This window comes from Anas acuta, chromosome W, assembly GCF_963932015.1.
Source record: "Anas acuta chromosome W, bAnaAcu1.1, whole genome shotgun sequence".
Taxonomy (NCBI): Eukaryota; Metazoa; Chordata; class Aves; order Anseriformes; family Anatidae; genus Anas; species Anas acuta.
The window spans coordinates 24,131,501-24,154,378 of record NC_089016.1 but is presented as its reverse complement, the minus strand read 5'-3'; the positions used below and the strand labels follow the sequence as shown (position 1 = coordinate 24,154,378).

The window sequence follows — 22,878 nt, the reverse complement described above, 5'->3', positions numbered from 1 at the left end:
GGTATCACACCAGTGTTGCGTCTACTGCCGAGCAGCGCTGGCACAGCATCAGGACTCTCTCTAACCCTCCTAGGGGGTGGGCAAAAAAGCGAGAAGACAAACATCACCAGGGCAGCTGACTTCAACCAACCAAAGGGATATTCCATACCGTACGATGTCACACTCAGCAATAAAAGGTGGAAACAGGAAGAAGAGGGGAAGGCTGGGCTCTCCTTGTGAAAACGTCGGTCTTCCTCCCAAACACCGGCTACGCGCATTGAGGCCCTGCTTCAAGGACGTGGTCAAGCATCGCTCATTTGTGGGAAGTAGAGAGTAATTTCTTTCCTCTGCACTTCCACGTAGCCTTTATTTGTTTTGGTTTTTTCCTTTTTTCCCTTTCCCTTTTTTTCCCCTTTAGTTAAATTGTTTAGTTAATAATAATAATCGTTATTATTATCAAGGAAAGATTATTATTTTTTCCCTTTAATTCAATTATCCTCATCTCAACCCGTGAGTTGTTCTTTCCTTTACTTCTTCCCCTCCTCATCTAAGGAGGGGGAGCGAGAGAGCGGTTGTGGTGTTTAGCTGCCTAGCACGGTAAAGCCACCACAGGAAGTTCCGCACCAACGTGCGAAAGAACAGCTTCACGGTGCGGGTGACGGAGCACTGGAACAGGCTGCCCAGGGAGGTTGTGGAGTCTCCTTCTCTGGAGATGTTCAAGGCCCGTCTGGACGCCTACCTGGGCAGCCTGCTCTAGGGAACCTGCTTTGGCAGGGGGGTTGGACCCGATGATCTCTTGAGGTCCCTTCCAACCCCTACGATTCTGTGATTCTGTATAAACAGGAGTAAAAATACACGCGTTGATAGCGATAGGACAAGGGGGAGTGGTTTTAAACTAAGACAGGGGAGATTTAGGTTAGATATTAGGAGAAAGTTTTTCACTCAGAGGGTGGTGAGGCACCGGAACGGGTTGCCCAGGGAGGTCGTGGATGCCCCATCCCTGGAGGCGTTCAAGGCCAGGCTGGATGCAGCTCTGGGCAGCCTGTTCTAGTGGTTGGCAACCCTGCCCAATCTATGCTTCTATGATATGCTCTTTGAAAGCATACAGGCTAAAAGAAGGGTCAGATTGGTGCCTCGGGGGCAAGTTTCTTCGCCTTCTGCGGTTGCCTAACAGTGCCTCTTAAGCAGAGAGATTACCAGTGGTCTTCCTCCTCTACTGTCTCGGGAATTAAACATCTTTTGTAAAAGAATACAAGCGCTGATAGCATTAGCTAGACCGACCGGGGAACAGTTGAACATGTAAATACTTACTCAAGGTCCACTTGAGCACGTTTCTTTGAGCAGTTCCATCGGCTCTTCTAGGTCAACAAAACAGATCAATGAAAGAGACCAAGGGAAAATACGGAAATAGAACAGTTGGTCAAGTGCCAACTTAAGAAGCTTTCTCTGAAAGGGCAACAGCATCTCCACCTTCACCCACCCCTCCCCCCCAAACTAGTTGACTTGCACGACTATTTTCACGTGACCCCACAAACGGCAAATCCTATATTATTTCGAGTAGACCAAGGGCTGTTTCTTGGTTTGGTTTTTATCATTCAGCTTCCTCAAAAGACTTTAGTCATTCACAGCTGCAATCGTTAACCCCGCAAACAGATCCAGTAACAAAGATCATTTCTCCTGCTAACGAATCAAGTTTCTTTATGAGGAACGGAGTCACAAAAATCATCTCATTTAGCAAGTTTCAAACACTAAGAGTATTTAATAGCATTTTAACGTTCCCACGCTCCAGTAAGCCTTGAATGTAATCGCGATTAAACAAGGAGCAGAGCGAAGCCAGAGGTCTAACAAAGCACGAGAGGTGATCGCATTTAAAAGCCTTATGGTGCCTTTACCTAATCCTTCTTCTAGTTACTGAACAACGGACTTCGTTTAGGGGAAAAAAAAAAGACACTAAAAATAAATGCAAAAAAAAAAATAAAGAGAACGGCAGCCGAGTCTCGAACTTATCAGAAGCCGACTCAAGAATCCCAGAGCCTTCTACATCCTGTGGGAGGAATTCCTTCTCAAAGTTGCGAAAGCCACGAGGAGGACTGAAAAGAAAGCGGTAGCAAAACTCCTAGGGTAGTCAAGAACAGGCTGACAAGCACCTGTCAGAAATCACACCCGGTAGAGCTTGTTCTGCCTCCTCCTCGGGACAGGGGCAGACAACAGACAATGCCTGGAAGCTTTCTTCCAACCTTATTCTTCTCTGGTTCTACATCTGCCAGTCCTCAACACGGCTATTTCGCAATAAAAGCGTGCCCTTTTATTTGGGAGCAGGGGGAAGATAGCAAGGCCTCAAACACACAGCACATCCTAGATCGTCTTAGGAAGACGGAGACCCACAGGACCGCCGAGCGCTTCTAGCTTCGCGTTCCAAATGAATGGGCAAACCACCACCTACACGACACTGTCAACGGACCAAAACATTCTACACACGTGCGCTCCAGGGAGACGCCGTTTTAACTTGCGGAACTATTTCCATCGGTAAGACACGCAAGACAGAGGTGATATCCCCATGCTCCATCTTTATTGTGCAAACGCTGCTCAAAGCTCTTTCTTACCCTCCATAGACAGCCGTCCAAAAAAAATAATAAATCAAACATCAACAGGGGCTAGACTGATGGGCAACATATGAAACCTATTCGGCGGCGATAGTCTGAAGGGCCCGAGGGTGGGCATTCACAGCCATCCGGAATCCATTGGTCAGGTCCAGGTTAGCAGCACACTTCTTGCCAACAACCACGAAACGCCCAAGAAGCTGGAAAAAGGAAATAACGTCACCTAACGTGCTGCGCCACGACGCACAGAATGAACGCGAGCAGAGAACCACCCACAGAACACGGTTAGCTAATCCTTCACAATTCAACCGCTGCTCTTTGAATTACCCTCTAGACAGTAACAGACTACAAAACAGTCACAGAAGCTGAATTTGTCTCGGGGCTTAAAGCCCCCGTCATAGCTTCGGGCAACGTAAGCCGCTCTGGCGGAAAATAAAAGCTTCACGGTGCCTTTTCTCTTGCGTGAGCTCACAGAGCCTTGGAACTTGACTTGCATAGCTAACAGCAAAACAAACACCCAAGCGCCGCTCAAACAGCTTTCCCTTTCCTCGCCTCTGACCTGACCAAACCCCAAGCCCTCTTCTGCATAGTCAAGGCACCACCCCCGCTGTCCGGAAACCGTGAAAACGGGCATCAGACCGCACGTCGGAACAACGCTGCTTTTTGCACTGCAAGCGCGTAGCTGGAGACGAGCATCGCTTTATATCACTGCTCTCAGTCAAAAAGCTCAGCTCCATTACAAGCTAGAGGCGAAAGACTACAGCATCGGACAACCCCAAATAGCCTACTGTGCGCCCCTCTGCAACATCCAGAGGAAAAGAGGGGACGGGAAAGAGTCTAGGAAGTTACAAACCAGTTACAGGTACAGCCAGCCTAGCGAACAGAAAGCTCCCACAGTACTCACGGGTCCGCCAGAATCTTCTGCTTCACATAACCGGACAACTACCTTCTCAGGAAGGACTAGGAAAAAACACTGGAGCCTGAGGCGAACTATCACGGAACGCAAGGCACTGGAGGAAGAGTAAACAGTTAAAACGTAGTCGGCTTCAGAGAAAGGCAACAGCTTCAGCAAATCACTATGCCCCACTGAACTCGCCCTACCAAAGCAGATTATCAGGCGCCCCAAACGCGCACGACAAAACAGCCATTCTTCTTAAGCGAGCTTTGAATAGGCAAAGTTCTCTACCTTCTACGCACAAGACACACAAGCGGCAAACAATGGCTAACCGTCCTTCGGTTACGTCCAAATGTTGCCTCGGCCAGAAGCAGGAAGGCATCTTCAAAGAACCTGGAGTAATCCGGCTGAGGCCGTATTAACTCTCCGTCCTCGAGAACGCCACCTACTCAGGGGAAGGAACGTTCCAAATTAGCCCGTTACGGCCGGCCCGACGTCAGACACCTCCAGACCGAGGCCAAGGCATCACCTTCGAAACACAAATACCACCGACCTGTAGGAAACCATCAACTCGCAACTAATTGCGAGGGAACTCCCCAAATCACCAGCAGACAGAAACTGCATATGGCACCAGAAGCAGGATCCAGCGCGCAAGGTGACAGGGGCAGCGAGACAGCCGAGTACTTCAGGTTAGCGACTTCCGCTATTTTTATTTGTTTTAGATGCGACTGAAACACTGCCGATAAGACTCGATTCCACAGATGCTTTGTACTTCTTACTCACCATCGCCTTTCACTGCACGACAATCGAGAATTATAAGCCTTCCTCACACTCCTCCCTATAACATCGCTCAACCGTGAAACAGGCCTTCGGTACAGTGAGCTAAGCAAATTCAAGACCATTCGCTAGAGCCAACTACGCTCCAGAAGTGGTTCTAAGCCCCCCGCCCCAAGTTAAGACCAAGCGAGAAACTGCAACTAATTCGTCCTCCAGGAAACGTGTCGCACTAAGAGCGGTCAGAGTAGGTTGTCTGCTCTCAAGTCACTCATCAGACTCAAGTTAACGGCCTGGTTCTCCAATCAAGCACAGCGTTCAGGTTACATACGTTGCTGCAGCCAGTACGGCCAAGTCAAAACAGATGCGCGCACGCACACACACACACACACACACACACAGACTCCTCGCGCAGCCTTCAACACGAAGGAGACAGGAAACGCACCCTTTCGTAAAGGCAGGGCGCTACCGCAAGCACAGTTTCCGGAGAGCAGTTGAACGCTTCCAGTACTCCAAACGGGCGGCAGCTGCAACATTACCGAGACCTATTAAGAAAGCGCTGTTCCAAGCAACGCGTCAACGCTTTGAGCAACCCGATCTAGTGAAACACGTCCCTGACCGCGGCAGGCGGGTTGGGCTAGATGATCTTTAAGGGTGCCTTCCAAGCCTAACCATTCTACGAGTCAGCACGCAGAGCGGGCAACGCAGCCCCTTTCACTAAGGGCCTGTTTTCCACGCTGCAGATAAACCCTGCCGTCAGAAGCAGAGGAAATCCCTAGCTGTCCTATCTTTAGCATTTCAAATTTAAGAACAGCAACAACGGTTAGGCTGGACACTAACTTAAAGTTAGCACCTTGCAGATAACATCTGCAACTTTTTCATAACTCTCCGCAGCTGCTCACTTAGCTCCTAGCACGTTGCGGCGCACCAGCATCAGTGAACCTTGCCAGCATGCTCTTATCACGGCCCACCTCCAGCACGGAAATGAGAGCTGGGAAGCTCTCGCAGCCTGCGGGATTGACTGGTTTCTAGGCGTTTAAGAAAGCTAGGAAAAGCTGCAATTCTTCCCTTTCACAAGCCACTTTGGAGAGAGCGTGCGCTCGTGTGCGCGGTGGGGGTGGTGCCATAACCAAAGCCTAGCACAGCCGAGCCGGGGCGTCTCTGCAAGGCTATCAGCAGCGCAGAAACGACTGATTACGGTCACTACTGCGATGCTCACTGCCTATATGCATACAGTCCGAACCCCCAAGGAGACCGACTGCGCCGGCGACCCAGTACGCGCCGTGGCACCCCGGGGGCAGGCACCGAAGAAGCGCGGCGTTTTAGAGGCGCTGCAGTAGAGAGCGCCACGAGCCGGAGAGACCCCGACCGACCGACCGACCGACCGTCCCTCCCTCCCTCCCTCCCTCCCGCAGCAAGGCCACCACCCGCCCTGCCGCACTCCCGGGACCCGCGACGGGCCCTCGTTTCAGAGGGCCTGCGAGCGGCCGAGGGAAAGGAAGGAAAGACTCGCACAACAACGCCGCGGCTACCTCCTCGTCCACGACCGCTCATCCTCACGGAGAACGTTGGCGGGGACCTCCTTGCCCTTGCAGGCGACCTCTCCGAAAGCAGCGGCAGCGCCGCCACCGGGCCAGGCGGCCTGCGCCCTAACAATCCCGTCGGCCATGACGGCGCCCGCTCGGTACAACGCCCCCTCACTTCCCGCACTCGGCCCGGCCCTCCGCGGCGCTCATTGGGCCGACAGATCGCCGCCGACCGCCCCCGCGCCTCGATTGGCTGCCTCGCCTGCCCTCTTCCCTTGTCCCCGCCCTCTCGGCGGCTCCGCTCCCGTCGACCCGGTGCTTATCGGCGCTCAGGGAGGTCGCGTGCCCTCGGGGCGCGGAGGGAGCCGACCGGGAGGGAGGAAGTGGGCGCCCGAAAACGGGCTGGGCGGCTCCGCGGAGGGAATCTGGGCCCTGCACGGCTGGGAAACGAGCTCCACAGAACAGGCGCTCCGCTCATAGAATCAGAGCGTGGCTTGGGTTGGAAGGGAGGGTGAGAAACGCTCCGTAGCCGATAGCTTAGGCTCAGGCGAGGATCTCAGCGAAGTAGTAATTTACTCGCGATTGATTGCAATGGCGGGCGCCCCACAAGCAGGAGAGCGCGCCTACTAGTTCCAAAACACAGTTTATACGCTTTTTGATGACAGGACCCTCCCCTGTTTCCCCACTGAGGGGGTAATCCAGGTTCACAACCTATCTGATGTGGTAATGTTTCTTCACTTATCTGACTTGACACCGCCATTTTCACCTAATTGTCCTAAGGAGTCCGGTTGTCTGCATTTTACGAGGTCGCCTGCTAAGCTTCTTATCACTGCAAGCATATCTCAGTACCAAGTTCCTTCCCTCTAAACAACGGAACTCTGCAAAAACAACATTTCTATTCCCACAACAGGTACCGCAGGTATTTGCATTCCTTGTATAACCGAGTGTATTGGTCTGGTAAAACATGGAATTATTAAAATCCTCCACATATCCCCCCAGTACAACCATCCCACTTTTAGTAAGCCAATCAACACCCATAAAGCCCCCCCCCCCCCCCGATAATCCTTCTAGCTCGATTCCATTATTCCATTGCGAGTTTGAACTGGGGCATGTGCAATTTTCTTCGTTTCTTTTACAAGTTCATTTACAGCTTTTCCTTCTGTTGTGGTTTAACCCGGCCGGCAGCTAAACACCACACAGCCGTTCGCTCACCCTCTCCCCTCCCTCTCTGGGATGGGGAGAGAAACGGGAAAGCGAAGCCCGTGAGTTGAGATAAAGACAGATAAATAATAATAATAACAATAAAGACAATCGTTATGATAATAGTATTACTAATAATAACGTGTATGAAACAAGTGATGCACAATGCAATTGCTCACCACCCGCTGTCCGATGCCCAGCCTAACCCCGAGCAGTCCAGCCCTCCTCCCAGCTCTTGCTGCACCCCCAGCCTGCTCGCTGGCAGGACAGAGTGAGAAGCTGAAACGCCCTTGGCTTGGCCTAAGCACTGCTCTGCAACAATTAAAACATCAGCATGTTATCAGCACTCTTCTCATCCTAAGCCAAAACATAGCATTCTACCAGCTACTAGGAAGAAACACCTTCATCACCAATCTATAAAACAGCAATTACTAAGGTTAAATTTTCCACAGACTTCTCCTTCTTGCGCAAATAATCCAAAGCTAAGCGATTTTGATACAAAGCAGTCCTCATCTTAGTATTTTGCCTTGCAATTAATCCAAGTGCATCTCCGGTTTTATTTACAACTATTTCTATTACAGCTTCTAACCTAATTATTCTATTAAGCATATATATTGGGGTCCTATAGCCCCAGGATCCGTCTTCTGCTCACGTAGCTGGATCATGTTATAAGTAGCTCAGTCCCAAAATAGGATTATAATCAAAGTTTACAATTTATTAAAAGAATAGAGGTAAGCAAACAGCGCTGGGTGCGCTGGGAGTCTCCGCTCCACCAAGTCGCACACCCGTTACATCAAGATGCTGACTTTTTTATGCTCCTAGACTAATACGTATTCATTACTATTTCTAAAAAAAACAACGGAGTTATTATAATTAGTTCCGGAATCTGAACCCTCCTACTGGAGCATGCGTATCAGTCTCTGGTGCTCCCTCTGGGGGTCTTTCATGATGAAGGCTCATAGTCTTCCTCTCAGGCTTTTTTTTTCTTGTCCTTCTTCGTTGTACTCCTTGGCTGTATGTCAAAAGCTTGCACAGCGTTCCCTGCAAGCTTTGTCTTTTAGCCGTCCTTCAGCTTTTCCCTTCTCCCTAATCTCCTGGCCAGATATCAAGATATCAGGGGCTTGCATAGTGTCCCATTCAGAAGTCATAACAGTTAGCAGTTGTTCTGAAACCCCCAGGTATCAGAGACTTCAAGGAAAGAACATACGAATACATTTTCCTTCAAGCTCTCTATTGACACACATTGTTAAAACATTCCTCACAATCCCTTATCTTCTTTTTAATATCCTCAATTCGTGTCTCTTTTTCAACTTTTGTCATTAATAACTGGAGTTCATCAGTCCGTTCTCAGAGGGTCCAATTCTTAAGCATCATAATTGACTTCCTTTTTTAATGAAGTCATTACAAATGTACTATTTATCATCCGGCGCATCAATAATGTAAAGCAAGGTATCATACAAGGTATGAATAATAACATCATTACAGCACATAAAAATAAAAATAACATCCTTCTAACCCATGGTCCACCAGGCAGCCATGAAAATAAATCCCAATCCATACCCTTCCAAGTTTGTGCTGGGACGTGGGCCAATTTTCTAATTTCTCTTGTTATCTGTTTAACCACTTTCCCATTACCGTCAATTTGTAAGCAACAATTAGAATCATTTAGTTTCCCACACACACCCCCCCCCTTCTGCTAGTAAATAGTCTAAAACCATTCTATGTTGAAAAATAGCATTCCTCATCTGGGTGGACTGGTCAGCTAAAAGATCCAAAGCTGTCGCTGTTTGATTGCTTATTATTTCAAGGACAGCTTGCAACCTAATTATTCGATTCAAATTATGAAGAGGTTCTCGGGCTCCAGATATTACCTCATTCGGGTTCCGGGTAGCCGGTCCATAATACTGTATGATTCTTTCAGGGGGCCATTCATTTTCTCTCCGTTTTTGAGCACTACCTCCGGCTAAGGAAGCATCAATAGATCGTTTTTCTCTATTCAGATCATCATATAATTTTATTCCTAAGTGATTTCCTTGTATTTGTGACAATAAAAAGAACAAGGGTCTTATGTACCCCACATAGCATATTCCTGACCAGTCCTTTGGTAGCCTTTTATAGGCCTGTTTGCCACACACCCAATAATGAGCCCACGTCCCATTTGGAAAAGAACCGTCCCGTTCTCTTTTATTCCTTGGGGCGTGAAAATACAAAGTGTTTTCATTACCAAGTGGTCCTGTTACAATGTTTGCCCCATTAGTACTCATGTATATACACCTCCAAGCTCCCGCACTAGATTCCCACTCACAGTTATGACTAAGTTCTCCTTCACGACTTGTCATATTACGAGCTGACCAGAAACATTTAAAGAACACTTGTGTCCCATTCTCATTTTGCCACCTCCAGCGGTAGACTCTTTACCACATGCTGCTCCCTAGTGGTGTTATCACGCTGACAACTCAGGATTTGAATGTCAAATTGTCCCTTTGATTGTGCTCTTGCCATGGCTTCACATCCAGGTCCAAAAAACGTCTTATACGAGCATTTCAGCCAAATCCCGTTTTTCAGCTGGACATGCGTAGCATTCCATTTCCCTTTACTTGCTGTACAGTTTCTAGGTCCACATTCAGGATCAGTACATTCATATCCAGGAGACAGAGCCCATTTACAAATGCTTTTTCCCACCTTTACTGTTCCTGTTCTGTTTAAACAGTATATACCTTTCTCTGACGAGTGCAACTGCCACGGGCCTTCTTCCCCTTTCCAGAATTGTGTACCATTATGAACTTCACTCAAATTACTAACCCACCCCTTAGGTTCAACCGGGCCAGCTACCCAGGGCCAACTTTCAGCTCCCCCTGGTCCCCCACAAACCCAGCAATTGCTAAGGTTAAAAGCCTTGGCCACTTCCTCCCCCAGAATGAAAAAGTTATTCCCATGGCTTAATTGCCCTTGTAAAAATAGTACCAGGAAGTATAACATCCTTCTGCGTCGTCCAGGGGGTATCGTGGGGGTGTGAGAAATGCCTTCAATCAAGGGGTTGGGCCCACTTCCAGGATCTATTTGAGCTTGGGTTACTGTTCAGCCTTTGAGGGTGATCCAGCTCCTGGAAAACTAATTACAATAGGTTAAAAAAAAAAACCTTATTCATTATATACATATATCTTTGCTAGCTTGTTTGTTTCTTTTTCCTGGGACAACCTGGCTTTAGTGCGGGAGAAGTCCGGTCGAGGCCCTCTCACTCGGCGGTCAATACCCATAGGGGTTGCCTCCCTCGGTAGACCATACACACCGCAGTGGAGAGTCCTGCCCCGGTCTTGCCTTCTCCCTTTCTTCCCTTCAGGCTTGTCCCCTTCTTCTGGCATCCTTAATTTATGCAGAGCCTTATTGCCAGAACATTAGTTCTTTTTTAGCTTTAATTTCAGTTCCCCAGGAGCGGACTCAACCCTCCAAGTTTTGGTATTTATTGGTCCTTTTACTCTGGATGCATGGGTCCAACCCCTTTCTGCTGTTCTCACAGCTGTTTCAGTGGTAAGTGAAACAAGGTACGGTCCCTCCCACCGGGGGTGCAATGATTCTTCTCTCCAGGTTTTTATTAAGACCTTGTCCCCTGGTTGTATCTTATGAATAGCAAATCCTAAAGGTGGTGTCTGAGCCATCACTCCAATTTCTCTTAGCTCTTGCAATCTTCTCCCAACAGTAATTATGTATTTCTGGATACTACGATCCTCAACTACATTGTTTCCCAGAGGCATTCCCTATGAATAAGGCATACCATATAACATTTCATATGGCGATAATCCAGTCTCACTGTGTGGTTTAGTTCTTATGTTTCGAAGTGCCAATGGTAAGCATTTCATCCAGGGCATTTGTGTCTCGATCATTGATTTAGCCAATTGTTGTTTTTTTTTTTGTTGTTGTTTGATTCAATCTTTCTACTTTCCCTGAGCTTTGTGGGTGCCATGGAGTATGATATTCACAGAATCACAGAATTTCTAGGTTGGAAGAGACCTCAAGATCATCGAGTCCAACCTCTGACCTAACGCTAACAGTCCCCTCTAAACCATATCCCTAAGCTCTACATCTAAACATCTTTTAAAGACTTCCAGGGATGGTGACTCCACCACTTCCCTGGGCAGCCTGTTCCAATGTCTAACAACCCTTTCGGTAAAGAAGTTCTTCCTAACATCCAACCTAAAACTCCCCTGGCGCAACTGTAGCCCATTCCCCCTCCTCGTCCTGTCACCAGGCACGTGGGAGAACAGACCAACCCCCACCTCGCTACAGCCTCCTTTAAGGTACCTGTAGAGAGCGATAAGGTCGCCCCTGAGCCTCCTCTTCTCCAGGCTGAACAAGCCCAGCTTCCTCAGCCGCTCCTCGTAGGACTTGTTCTCCAGACCCCTCACCAGCTTCGTCGCCCTTCTGTGGACTCGCTCAAGCACCTCCATGTCCTTCTTGGAGCGAGGGGCCCAAAACCGAACACAGTACTCGAGGTGCGGCCTCACCAGAGCCGAGTACAGGGGGACGATCACTTCCCTAGCCCTGCTGGCCACACTGCTTCTTATACAAGCCAGGATGCCGTTGGCCTTCTCGGCCACCTGAGCACACTGCTGGCTCATATTCAGCCGACTATCAACCAATACTCCCAGGTCCTTCTCCGCCTGGCAGCTTTCCAACCATTCCTCTCCCGGCCTGTAGCTCTGCTTGGGATTATTGCTCCCCAGGTGCAGGACCCGGCACTTGGCCTTGTTGAACTTCATACAGTTGACCTCAGCCCATCGGTCCAGCCTATCCAGATCCTCCTGCAGAGCCTTCCTACCCTCGAGCAGATCGACACACGCACCTAACTTGGTGTCATCTGCGAACTTACTGAGGGTACCCTCAATGCCCTCATCCAGATCATCGATGAAGATATTAAAGAGGACCGGCCCCAGCACCGAGCCCTGGGGAACGCCACTAGTAACCGGCCTCCAACTGGATTTGACTCCAGTTACCACGACTCTTTGGGCCCGGCTATCCAGCCAGTTTCTAACCCAACGAAGCGTGCGCCAGTCCAAGCCAAGAGCAGCCAGTTTCCTGAGAAGAATGCTGTGGGAAACGGTGTCAAAAGCCTTGCTGAAGTCAAGGTAGACCACATCCACAGCCTTTCCCTCATCCACCAAGCGTGTCACTTTGTCATAGAAGGAGATCAGGCTCGTCAAGCAGGACCTGCCTTTCATAAACCCATGCTGACTGGGCCTGATCGCCTGCTTGCCCTGCAAGTGCCGCGTGATGACTCTCAAGATAATCTGCTCCATGAGCTTCCCTGGCACTGAGGTCAAACTGACAGGCCTATAGTTCCCCGGGTCTGCCCTACGGCCCTTCTTGTAGATGGGCGTCACATTTGCTAGCCGCCAGTCAACTGGGACCTCCCCCGATAGCCAGGACTGCTGATAAATGATGGTAAGCGGCTTGGCCAGCTCCTCTGCCAGTTCTCTCAGTACCCTCGGGTGGATCCCATCCGGCCCCATCGACTTGCGCGCATCCAAGTGCCGTACCAGGTCACCAACCATTTCTTCGTGGATAGTGAGGGCCACATTCAGCTCCCCATCCCCTTCTGCCAGCTCAGGGTACCGGGTATCCAGAGAACAACCGGTATTGCCGCTAAAGACAGGCAAAGAAGGCATAAGCACCTCCGCCTTTTCCTCATCTTTTGTAACAAGGTTTCCCCCCCCGCATCCAGTAAAGGATGGAGATTCTCCTTAGAATTTTCCCACTGAATACCTAATTAGATTACCACACCGGAGGAAATAATCTAGCAGATAAAGAATACCACTTAGAATATTCCAATACCACTTAGAATATTCCCACTGAATACCTAATGATTGACAGAATAATCTTATTATTTAAGAAGCAAAGTGTGTGCCCTGAGCAGAATCAATGTACTGGATTATCCCGTATTTAGGTATTAGGTGTTCTAATAGAATTTTTGCCACCATTTGTGCCGTAGCTCGTGCTACGGGATAAGCTTCTACCCATTGTGTTAAGTGATCTACTATTACCAATAGATATCTTATCCTCCCTACCTGGGGCAATTCAGTGAAACCAACTTGTACCCTCTCAAAAGGCCTATAAGCTGTTTTTCTCCCTCCCGTGGCTGCTTGTCAAAACACTTTCTTATTTATCTTCTGACAAGTTAAGCAACGTGGTGTAATTTGCTTTGCTATTTCAAAAACAAACAATGCAACCAAATTGTTTTAGTAAATGATCACTTAACACCTTTGTACCCCAATGTGTTTGTGCATGCAAACGTCCCAGTATTTGCTTATCGTTTAGAAGACCTCCGCACTCGCTTCGGAACTACGTTCCGTCTCAGTCACACTCTTACACACACACAGGCAACCGAATCCCACCCAACCGAACGGTACACGCCTTAAATGCTTACGACTCCGTCGTCTTCGTTCGGATCTTCACGCGCAGAATTACGGGCAAAAACAATGCTGCAGCCGGCAAGGGAGCTCATAACAAAATCAAAATCTTTGCTTACCTTTATTCAGGTTCAAGATGGCATTGGTTCCGGACAGGAGCCACCAAATGGTGGGGGCGCCTCTCCTAGATTAAAATCCAGGAACCAAAACCATCCCGGACGAGCCCCCAAGTTGTTATAAATAGCTCAGTCCCAAAATAGGATTATAATCAAAGTTTACAATTTATTAAAAGAATAGAGGTAAGCAAACAGCGCTGGGTGCGCCGGGAGTCTCCGCTCCACCTGGTCGCACACCCGTTACATCAAGATGCTGATTTTTTATGCTCCTAGACTAATACATATTCATTACTATTTCTAAAAAAAAACAAACAACGGAGTTATTATAATTAGTTCCGGAATTTGAACCCTCCTACTGGAGCATGCGTATCAGTCTCTGGTGCTCCCTCTGGGGGTCTTTCATGATGAAGGCTCATAGTCTTCCTCTCAGGCTTTTTTTTTTTCTTGTCCTTCTTCGTTGTACTCCTTGGCTGTATGTCAAAAGCTTGCACAGCGTTCCCTGCAAGCTTTGTCTTTTAGCCGTCCTTCAGCTTTTCCCTTCTCCTTAATCTCCTGGCCAGAAATCAGGGGCTTGCATAGTGTCCCATTCAGAAGTCATAACAGTTAGCAGTTGTTCTGAAACCCCCAGGTATCAGAGACTTCAAGGAAAGAACATACGAATACATTTTCCTTCAAGCTCTCCATTGACACGAATTGTTAAAACATTCCTCACAGATCATAATAGGCAAGACGCCTTCAATCAAGGGGTTGGGCCCGCTTTCAGGGTCGATTGGGGCTTGTGTTACCATTCAGTTCAGCCTGTCGGGGTGATCCAGCTCCTGGAAAACAAATCACAATTTTATATGGGTTTATAAAAAAGGTTCTTATGTTATTTTCTCGGGACAACCTGACCTTAGCGTGGGAGAAGTCGGGTCGAGGCCCTCTCACTCGGCGGTCAGTACCCATAGGGGTTGCCTCCCTCGGTAGACCATACACACCGCAGTGGAGAGTCCTGCCCCGGTCTTGCCTTCTCCCTTTCCTCCCTTTAGGCTTGTCCCCTTTATTTGGCGTCCTTAATTCATGCAGAGCGTCACTGCCAGAACATTAGTTCTTCTCTAGCTTTAGTTTCAGTTCCCCAGGAGCGGACTCAACCCTCCAAGTTTCGGTACTTACTGGTCCTTTTATTCTGGATGTGCAGGTAAAACAAGGTACGGTCCCTCCCACCGGGGGTTCAATGATTCTTCCCTCCAGGTTTTTATTAAGACCTTGTCCCCTGGTTGTATCTTATGAATAGCAAATCCTAAAGGTGGTGTCTGAGCCATCACTCCAATTTCTCTTAGCTCTTGCAATCTCCTTCCAATAGTAATTATATATTTCTGCATGCTACGACCCTCAACTACATTGTTCCCTAGAGGCATCCCTTGAGAATAAGGCATACCATATAACATTTCATATGGCGATAATCCAGTCTCACTGTGTGGTTTAGTTCTTATGTTTAGAAGTGCCAATGGTAAGCATTTCATCCAGGGCATTTGTGTCTCGATCATTGATTTAGCCAATTGTTGTTTTATTGTTTGATTCAATCTTTCTACTTTCCCTGAGCTTTGTGGGTGCCACAGAGTATGGTATTCCCACTGAATACCCAATGATTGACAGAATACCTTTATTATTTTAGAAGCAAAGTGTGTGCCCTGAGCAGAATCAATGTACTGGATTATCCCGTATTTAGGTATCAGGTGTTCTAATAGAATTTTTGCCACCATTTGTGCCGTAGCTCGTGCTACGGGATAAGCTTCTACCCATTGCGTTAAGTGATCTACTATTACCAATAGATATTTTATCCTCCCTACCTGGGGCAATTCAGTGAAACCAACTTGTACCCTCTCGAAAGGCCTATAATCTGTTTTTCTCCCTCCCGTGGCTGCTTGTCAAAACACTTTCTTATTTATCTTCTGACAAGTTAAGCAACGTGGTGTAATTTGCTTTGCTATTTCAAAAACAAACAATGCAACCAAATTGTTTTAGTAAATGATCACTTAACACCTTTGTACCCCAATGTGTTTGGGCATGCAAACGTCCCAGTATTTGCTTCGCATAAGCTTTTGGCCGTATCTCTCGCCTGTCTGGCAGCGTCCATTTTCCTTGTTCTAACTTAGCCCCCATTTTCTCCTGTTTCGTTTGTTTGTTTTGTTTTGTTTTCCATTGCATTTCAAAGTTGGTCCAAAAATTCCATAGGGGTTTCTTTTGGACCTTGTTGGAACTGATTCTCCATTCCCAATTTAACCAGATTTTGGTATTTACCGTTCATTATTTCCGGGGTGACTATAGTCTCAGTGGGGGGTCGGTCAGGGGAATGCAATTGTCAGCAGTTCCCTGAGCGGTCCCATCGGCAATCTGAGCTCACTCATAAACTCAGGTTGTTTTAAGAGTTAGCTGCTCTTCTGTTTCCATGACAACTCTCTCGGACCCATCATGGTCCCTCTGCCCCAAAGGGCTCACACCGGTGATTTTGAGATCACAGCCTCCTGTTGAGGCAGAACTATTAACATTCCTACATCCTCTTTCCCTGCTCATTCAACTTCAAACAGCTCTGTTAAATACTACATGCCACACCTTTAACACCGTCGACAACTCTTTTAACACTTCCTTTTATCTTTCTCCAGCCTGTACTTTTCTCATGCCAACACCAAAGGCTCAGTCAAGGGCCAATTAATTCCACTCCTTTTCTCTCTAAGATGCTGAAACAACCTATCAGTATACTACATTTCATCCTATTTTCCTTCTCTCCTCAAAAACATTAGTTGCAAGATAGCCTTATAGTCGATTGATCCATAAAGTGGCCATTTAGCTTATGTAGTGGCCACCATTGATTGCAATACTTAGTGAAAGTCCTCTTCCTTTCCGTGCCCCCAGTTCTAACAATATCCTTCGAATGTGCCAATATGCACCCAAGGAGGCTTTCTTTAAAACGTCTTTGTTTTGGATGTTACCCGTTTCCTTGATTTCCCATTCCCTTTTATTTATTTGTTTATTACTATTCCTTACTAGTTACCGTCCTTTGCTTCAATTTCCACGCAAACCTTTTTACTGCGGGTTTTTTACCATCTTTTCCTAATCTTCTTCCCTAATGCCCCAATTCTCTGGGATTGAACGCTTCTTCCCACGTACAAACTTTACTATTTCAGATTATTAATGAGCCCCGTTCCAATCATAAAGCCACGGAACTTCAGGAAAACAGCTGAAGCACTCAGCCTTCCGTCTTCTAGACGAACATGACCACCGTTTCCACAAAATTGACATTTCAACAGGACCGAATTTCAAGCCGAATGCCGATTTTTCTCATGCGCTTTCTTAGTGAGCCCATACAAAACAAGGAATCACTCCTGTGTATCCGTCAATATGGGGGGTTTAAAAAGGTATTGAGGCCTAAATAAATTCGCTCTCCCCCTTCTTACCGAATTCCCAGGGCTCAAACCCGAACCACCAAAGAAATGACTCTCTCCGTTCTACCGCTTCCATAATCAGTCAGCCCCCTCCCCCTCTCCAGTACTTGGGAAACTGACCAAACACCACAGCAAATCCGCCAGGGCTTCTAAACTGTTAGTTACTTAGATAATGCTCCCGCCTTTTTTCTTGTCACACTCAAAGCATTTAAGAGCAAAAATAGGATCACAAGATACACTGCCAGGCCCATATATTGGGCACCACCAATCAACACTTGGATAAAACAGCACTTCTTTTCGGTCTGTCACGCACTTCGCTCGTCTCCGGCCCCTCCCCTCACGGAGAACACGGAACCGCGGATCGGAACTCCGCACTCGCTTCGCAGCGACGCTGCGTCTCACTCCCACAGCACAATCATGCAATCACACAGAGAGGCCTCTAGCACATCTCATTCATACCACAAGAATATAATTTAGAATGATAACCAACCAAACGAGTATTGTCTCTGACCGTGTTCTTCGTGGAGTGACTCATTCCACTTGGTTTCAAACCCTTACACTTACACAAATGCTTTCAACACAAAATACCTGGACGTTTAAGAATAAGACATACAATTATTAACACTCCAGTTAGTATCCCTCCAGCAGCTGAAAACATACCGCTTGTCCGCAGCTTCAGGAGGCCTTTGTCTGCTCCTGCGGTGAGCGGCCGAGAGTGGAGTCCCCTCCGAGCAAAACACTCAGGGTGCACCTAGGGGCGTCCGCTAATCATTATTCCTTAATGGACTTTCTGGTGGTATGTCTGGTAATTTGCTCCCTTTCTTCTGGTCCTTGGTCTTCAATTCTGTCTGAACCATCTAGGAATTTCACTATGGCAATTCCCACAGCCCTTGGTTACCTTAGTAAGAGTGTCTTGCAGGGGGTTTAGGACCTATCACCCACCCACGAATCCTATAGGAATCGCTTCGGTCCTTCACCGGCCAAGTCCCTCGCGGGAGACTGGAGCCGCGGTTAGAAGACCTCCACACTCGCTTCGGAACTAAGTTCCGTCTCAGTCACACTCTCACACACACAGGCAACCGAATGGTACACGCCTTAAATGCTTACGACTCCGTCGTCTTCGTTCGGATCTTCGCGCGCAGAATTACGGGCAAAATACAGTGCTGCAGCCGGCAAGGGAGCTCATAACAAAATCAAATTCTTTGCTTACCTTTATTCAGGTTCAAGATGGCATTAGTCCCGACCTGACTCGAACAGGAGCCACCAAATGGTGGGGCGCCTCTCCTAGATCAAATCAGAATTCAGGAACCAAAGCCATCCCGGACGAGCCCCCAACCGTTATAAATGACAATTCCCCCCTTTTCTTCTTTATAAACCGTTGATTTTTGAAAAACCTTTCTCTAAGGTGTAATTTGGTAGATTTCTTCTTCTCCTTCACTTTCCATCTCCTCATTGTCACCTTATCTGAGTAAGGTGGTGGCTCCATGGTCATTTGTTTCAATAGTGCGGTTTCAGTTAACCACTGTACTAGTCCTCTTACACGGGGGATAACGCAGCAACCAATGGCTGTCAAAACTCCTACAACTACGATCAAGGATGTAAATATGCCTACTTTTTCTGCCAATTCACTGGCAAGGGTGGTAAGCCCTTGCAAATGCTCTAGTTACTGAGCCATCTGGGGCAGTATTGCTGGGTATAAGAGTGCAACCATGGTTGCTCAGTATCTCACACACACACCCCACCTCCTTCCTCCGCGAGCATCATATCTAACGATGTTCTGTTTTCCCAAGCCATTTTGCTGGTGGCATCTAGTTGTTCAGCGATTCCTCTCATCGCATCCCTTGTATAATTTATGACTCTCTGCTGATTAGAATAAATATAATTAATCCAATCCACATTCTTATCGATCGTTACCCACCAGAACAGTGACTCAAACCCTGCAGCAATTTGATTCCTGGCTTTCTGTTCATCGGAAACTCCTCTAGGCACCCCAAGAGAATCTATGTATACTCTGTCATCGAATGATACTCCTAAGCCTCTTTAACTTCTTCTGGGTATTTGTGATGTTTCTCTTTCAAATGCCAGGGTGAAGGGTATAGCTAATCGAACAAGCGCACAAGTGCCTCCCCAGTTATATGGTAGGGTGGACCGTAAGATCTTCCCTCCACCGTACCACCAGAGATCTGCCCTGGGTGGGGATCTCAAGTCTTGAGCAGTTTCCCATCGAGTCCTTGGTAGCACAAGGCAAATTCTCCCAGATGCTGGGCAGCACTCACACCCTGCCGTGAGAGGCAAGCTGTATGGTTACCTATAGCTGTAGAGAATGCAGGGGGAACCGCGATGTTGCTATCACGCAAGGAACAGCAAAGAGAGACTTACGGGCCTCATTTCCCCAGGCAGTCTTTTCTTGGTACAATGTAATCATACATCGCATCCCCTGGGAATCCTTGGTCACACTTAAAACATCTTATCAAAGCCTGTCCCTGCTAGGATTCAGGCCACAACACAGGCAGCCTTCTTTGCCTGCCATTCCTTCATCTCTCTTCCTCTCCTTTCCATCCTGGCCCTGACTCCCCCTGAAGATTTTCTTCCTCTTTCTCCAACCCTCTGCCTCACTACCCGCTGCACTGTCAATACCATTAGTTTCGCTCTCTGCTTTTCCTTCTCATCTCCCCTCCGGACACACACCTCCAGGGCCTCCCGCAGGAGGGTCCCCCAGTGACTGTTCACTACAGCCCCCCACCTTCTGGAGCATTTTCTGCGTATCTCGCCAGGCTTTAATCACACAATGAACTTTCAAGAGCCCTTGGGATACCGGGTCCTCGGGACTCATCCCCGAGTACTTTCTCATTCTGACCCCAAGCCTCTCATATGATTTCTGTGTTGCACACTATTGTTACTCCAGCCAGGATTGGCAAGTGGGTATTTCTGCTCTGCCGGTATTACCCCTGGTCCTGGAGGATGAGCTCTTTCCCATTCTTGTATAGCAGCTCTCCTCCTGATCATTCCCATTTCTTTCCCTGTAAACAACATACTTACAGGCATAATTCCCTTCCCCAAGAGTATAAGTCAGGTCGTAGGAACTGGTCTAATTGTTCAGCTAGGCTCTTGGGGTCCTCGAATAAACACTTCCTCTCCTTCTTAAAAGTCCTAACCTCTCTGCTGCTAAGGACGGGGGGTAGTTCACCTAAGAGGATACACGGTTAGTGTTAGTACTGTCAGTACCAGGGAAGGCAAAATTCTCAACATATCTTCTACCTTGTTCTAATTCTTGACAGAGCCTAGAGCACGATCCTTCTTTAGGGACAGTGTTAACTACAGTCCCTGTCTCCCTTCCTGGAGTGACTGCTGCTGCCACGGGTACGGTATTAGGATTATAGGGAGCATAACTTGGCTCCTTCTCCGAAAAAGGAAGCTTATTGTTTACACATAAATGTAAAGCCTGAATTTTCATCAGACCCCTATTTTGGCCAAAACACTGCTGTTTCCTTAATTGGTTCTTTTGTCCAGACTGATACACAATATTTAATTTTATTTTTTTTCTTTTACAATCTCCTCTAATTTTGGGATTATGTTTCCAATTTCTTATCATTCTTCAGGAAGAACTGTTGGTAGGCACTCCCCCAGGGATATCTCCCTGTCCCCTGGAACTCATATTTCCCATTTTTCCTAGCCCTTGTCAGTGTGCTGCTACAGAAATTTCCCTCCTGCAGGGTACCTCGCACTAACGTTCCGATTCTGGAAAACGGGGGTGTACTGCCAAGCACTTCCCCCTGCAAGGGCTACCACACACCTATGAATTTACCAGATTCCCTGGTGTACTTCCAAGCACTTCCCTGTGCAAGGATTACCGTACACCAAATTTCCCGAGACTCTTCCTTTCTCTCCCTTATCTCACGCTTCGTCCATCTCCGGCCGCGCCCCTCGCGGAGCCACGGAACCGCGGATCAGGACTCCACACTCGCTTCGTACAAAAGTACGTCTCAATCACACATCACGCAGAGTCTCACCTGACCCCCAAGGCAATACTTAACATTTCTTACCTTGGTCTGTGCACAGAGTTACCGGATCAATTCTTAAAACCCGGCAATCTTACCTTTTCAGAACTTGCTCCACAACCTTCCCTGAGAGCCCCACTTCAACCGCTGACGTTTCCAAGGGGGAAAGCTGCACCTCCCGTGCAGGGGGTGGCGGGAAGGAATACAAAGCCTGTGCTCAGCCCTGACGCATCACAACTGGGTTTCTGCTCAGCTGGGGAGGAAGCTTCTGGAAAACTAGGCAGCGCCCCCCGAGGCTGCCCAAGCGTGGTCCGCGGTGCCCTGCAGCCGCACGGAGAGCGGAGCTCAAACTGGCCCGACACGGCGGCAGGGACGCGGCCGTCCCCACACGTGCAGTTCCTGCCTGAGGAGGCCACAGCGCTTCTGCCTCTCTGACAGGCTTGGAGGGTAACGACATCAGAATACGCTCGCTTTAGTTTGAGCTTCCAGGCGGGCGCTACTGCCATCGGGATGGCCCACGGGGACGGGGCTGGGGGCAGGCAACCACAGGCAGCTTTAACATCTCAGTCCTCCCCGTCGGCCATCTCCCAGCTACCACGTGGGCCAATCAACGTGACCAGACACCAATTCACCCAAGGCAACAAAAACATTTACAAAGCTACATCTCTCTTCATAACTGTTTGTTGTTTACGGCTGAAACCAGTCCTGGGATAGGATACGCTACCTGGACCGAGCAAAGCCTTTGATATGGTCCCTCACCACATTCTTCTCTCTAAATTGCAGAGGTAGGGATTTGAAGGATTGACTGTTGGGTGGATAAAGAATTGGTTGGCTGGTCGCGGCCAAAGGGTTGTGGCCAACGGCTCTATGTCTGGGCGGAGGCCGGTCACAAGTGGCGTCCCTCAGGGGTCGGGCTCGGGACCGGTGCTCTTCAACATCCTTAGCAATGGCACAGACGACGGAATCGCGCAAGTTTGCGGATGACACCAAGCTGAGCGGTGCAGTCGATACAATAGAGGGAAGGGATGCCATAAGTGCAAGGCGTTGACCTTGGGCTGGGGCAATCCTAGGTATCTCTATAGGCTGGGAGAAGAAGAACTTCAGAGCAGCCCCGCGGAGAAGGGCTTGGGGGTCCTGACGGACAAGAAGCTGGACGTGAGCCAGCAGCGCACGCTTGCAGCCCGGAAGGCCAACTAAGTCCTGGGCTGCATTAAAAAAAGGGGTGGCCAGCAGGGAGAGGGAGGTGATTCTCCCCCTCTACCCTGCTCTTGGGAGACCCCACCCGGAATACTGCGTGCAGGCCTGGGGCCCCCAGCACAAGAAGGATGTGGAGCTCTTGGAAAGGTCAGTCTCACCTCTGTCCCTGGAAAGCTGTTGGAACAGCTTGTTCCGGATGCCATCTCCAAGCCACTGGAAGAGAAGAAAGTTATGAGGAGTAGTCAGCATGGATTCACCAAGGGGAAATCGTGCTCGACCAACCTCGTAGCCTTCTATGATGGCATCACCAGCTGGGTTGATGGAGGGAGAGCAGTGGACGTCATCTACCTTGACTTTAGCAAGGCTTTTGACACTGTCTCCCACGACACCCTGCTAGCAAAGCTGAGAAGGCGTGGGATAGACAAGTGGACGGTAAGGCGGGTTGAGAACTGGCTGACTGGCCGAGCTCAGAGGGTGGCGATCGGCGGCGCAGAGTCCGGCTGGAGATCTGTGACCAGCGGTGTTCCCCAGGGGTCGGTGCCGGGTCCGGTCTTGTTCAACATCTTCATCGACGACCTTGATGAGGGAATAGTGTCCACCCTCCGCAAGTACGCCCATGATACAAAGCTGGGAGGAGTGGCCGACACGCCAGAAGGCTGTGCTGCCATTCAGCGAGACCTGGGCGGGCTGGAGAGCTGGGCGGGAAGAAACCAAATGAAGTTTAACAAGAGCAAGTGTAGAGTCCTGCACCTGGGAAGGAACAACCG

The 22,878-nt window shown here is 48.6% G+C and overlaps 1 protein-coding gene and 1 long non-coding RNA gene across 2 annotated transcripts in view; both read right to left on the bottom strand.

Moving 5' to 3' along the window:
* LOC137846788 (uncharacterized) overlaps positions 1-22,878 on the bottom strand; it is a 483,557-nt gene that overhangs the window by 55,692 nt on the left and 404,987 nt on the right. The window lies entirely within an intron of this gene.
* Positions 2,622-5,926, bottom strand: LOC137847307 (adenosine 5'-monophosphoramidase HINT1-like). Its single transcript, XM_068665595.1, has 3 exons — positions 5,781-5,926; positions 3,484-3,589; positions 2,622-2,779 (listed from the first exon to the last, which is right to left on the bottom strand). The coding sequence occupies exons 1-3, from the start codon at positions 5,915-5,917 to the stop codon at positions 2,660-2,662; spliced, it is 363 nt and encodes a 120-aa protein (XP_068521696.1). The 5' UTR covers positions 5,918-5,926; the 3' UTR covers positions 2,622-2,659.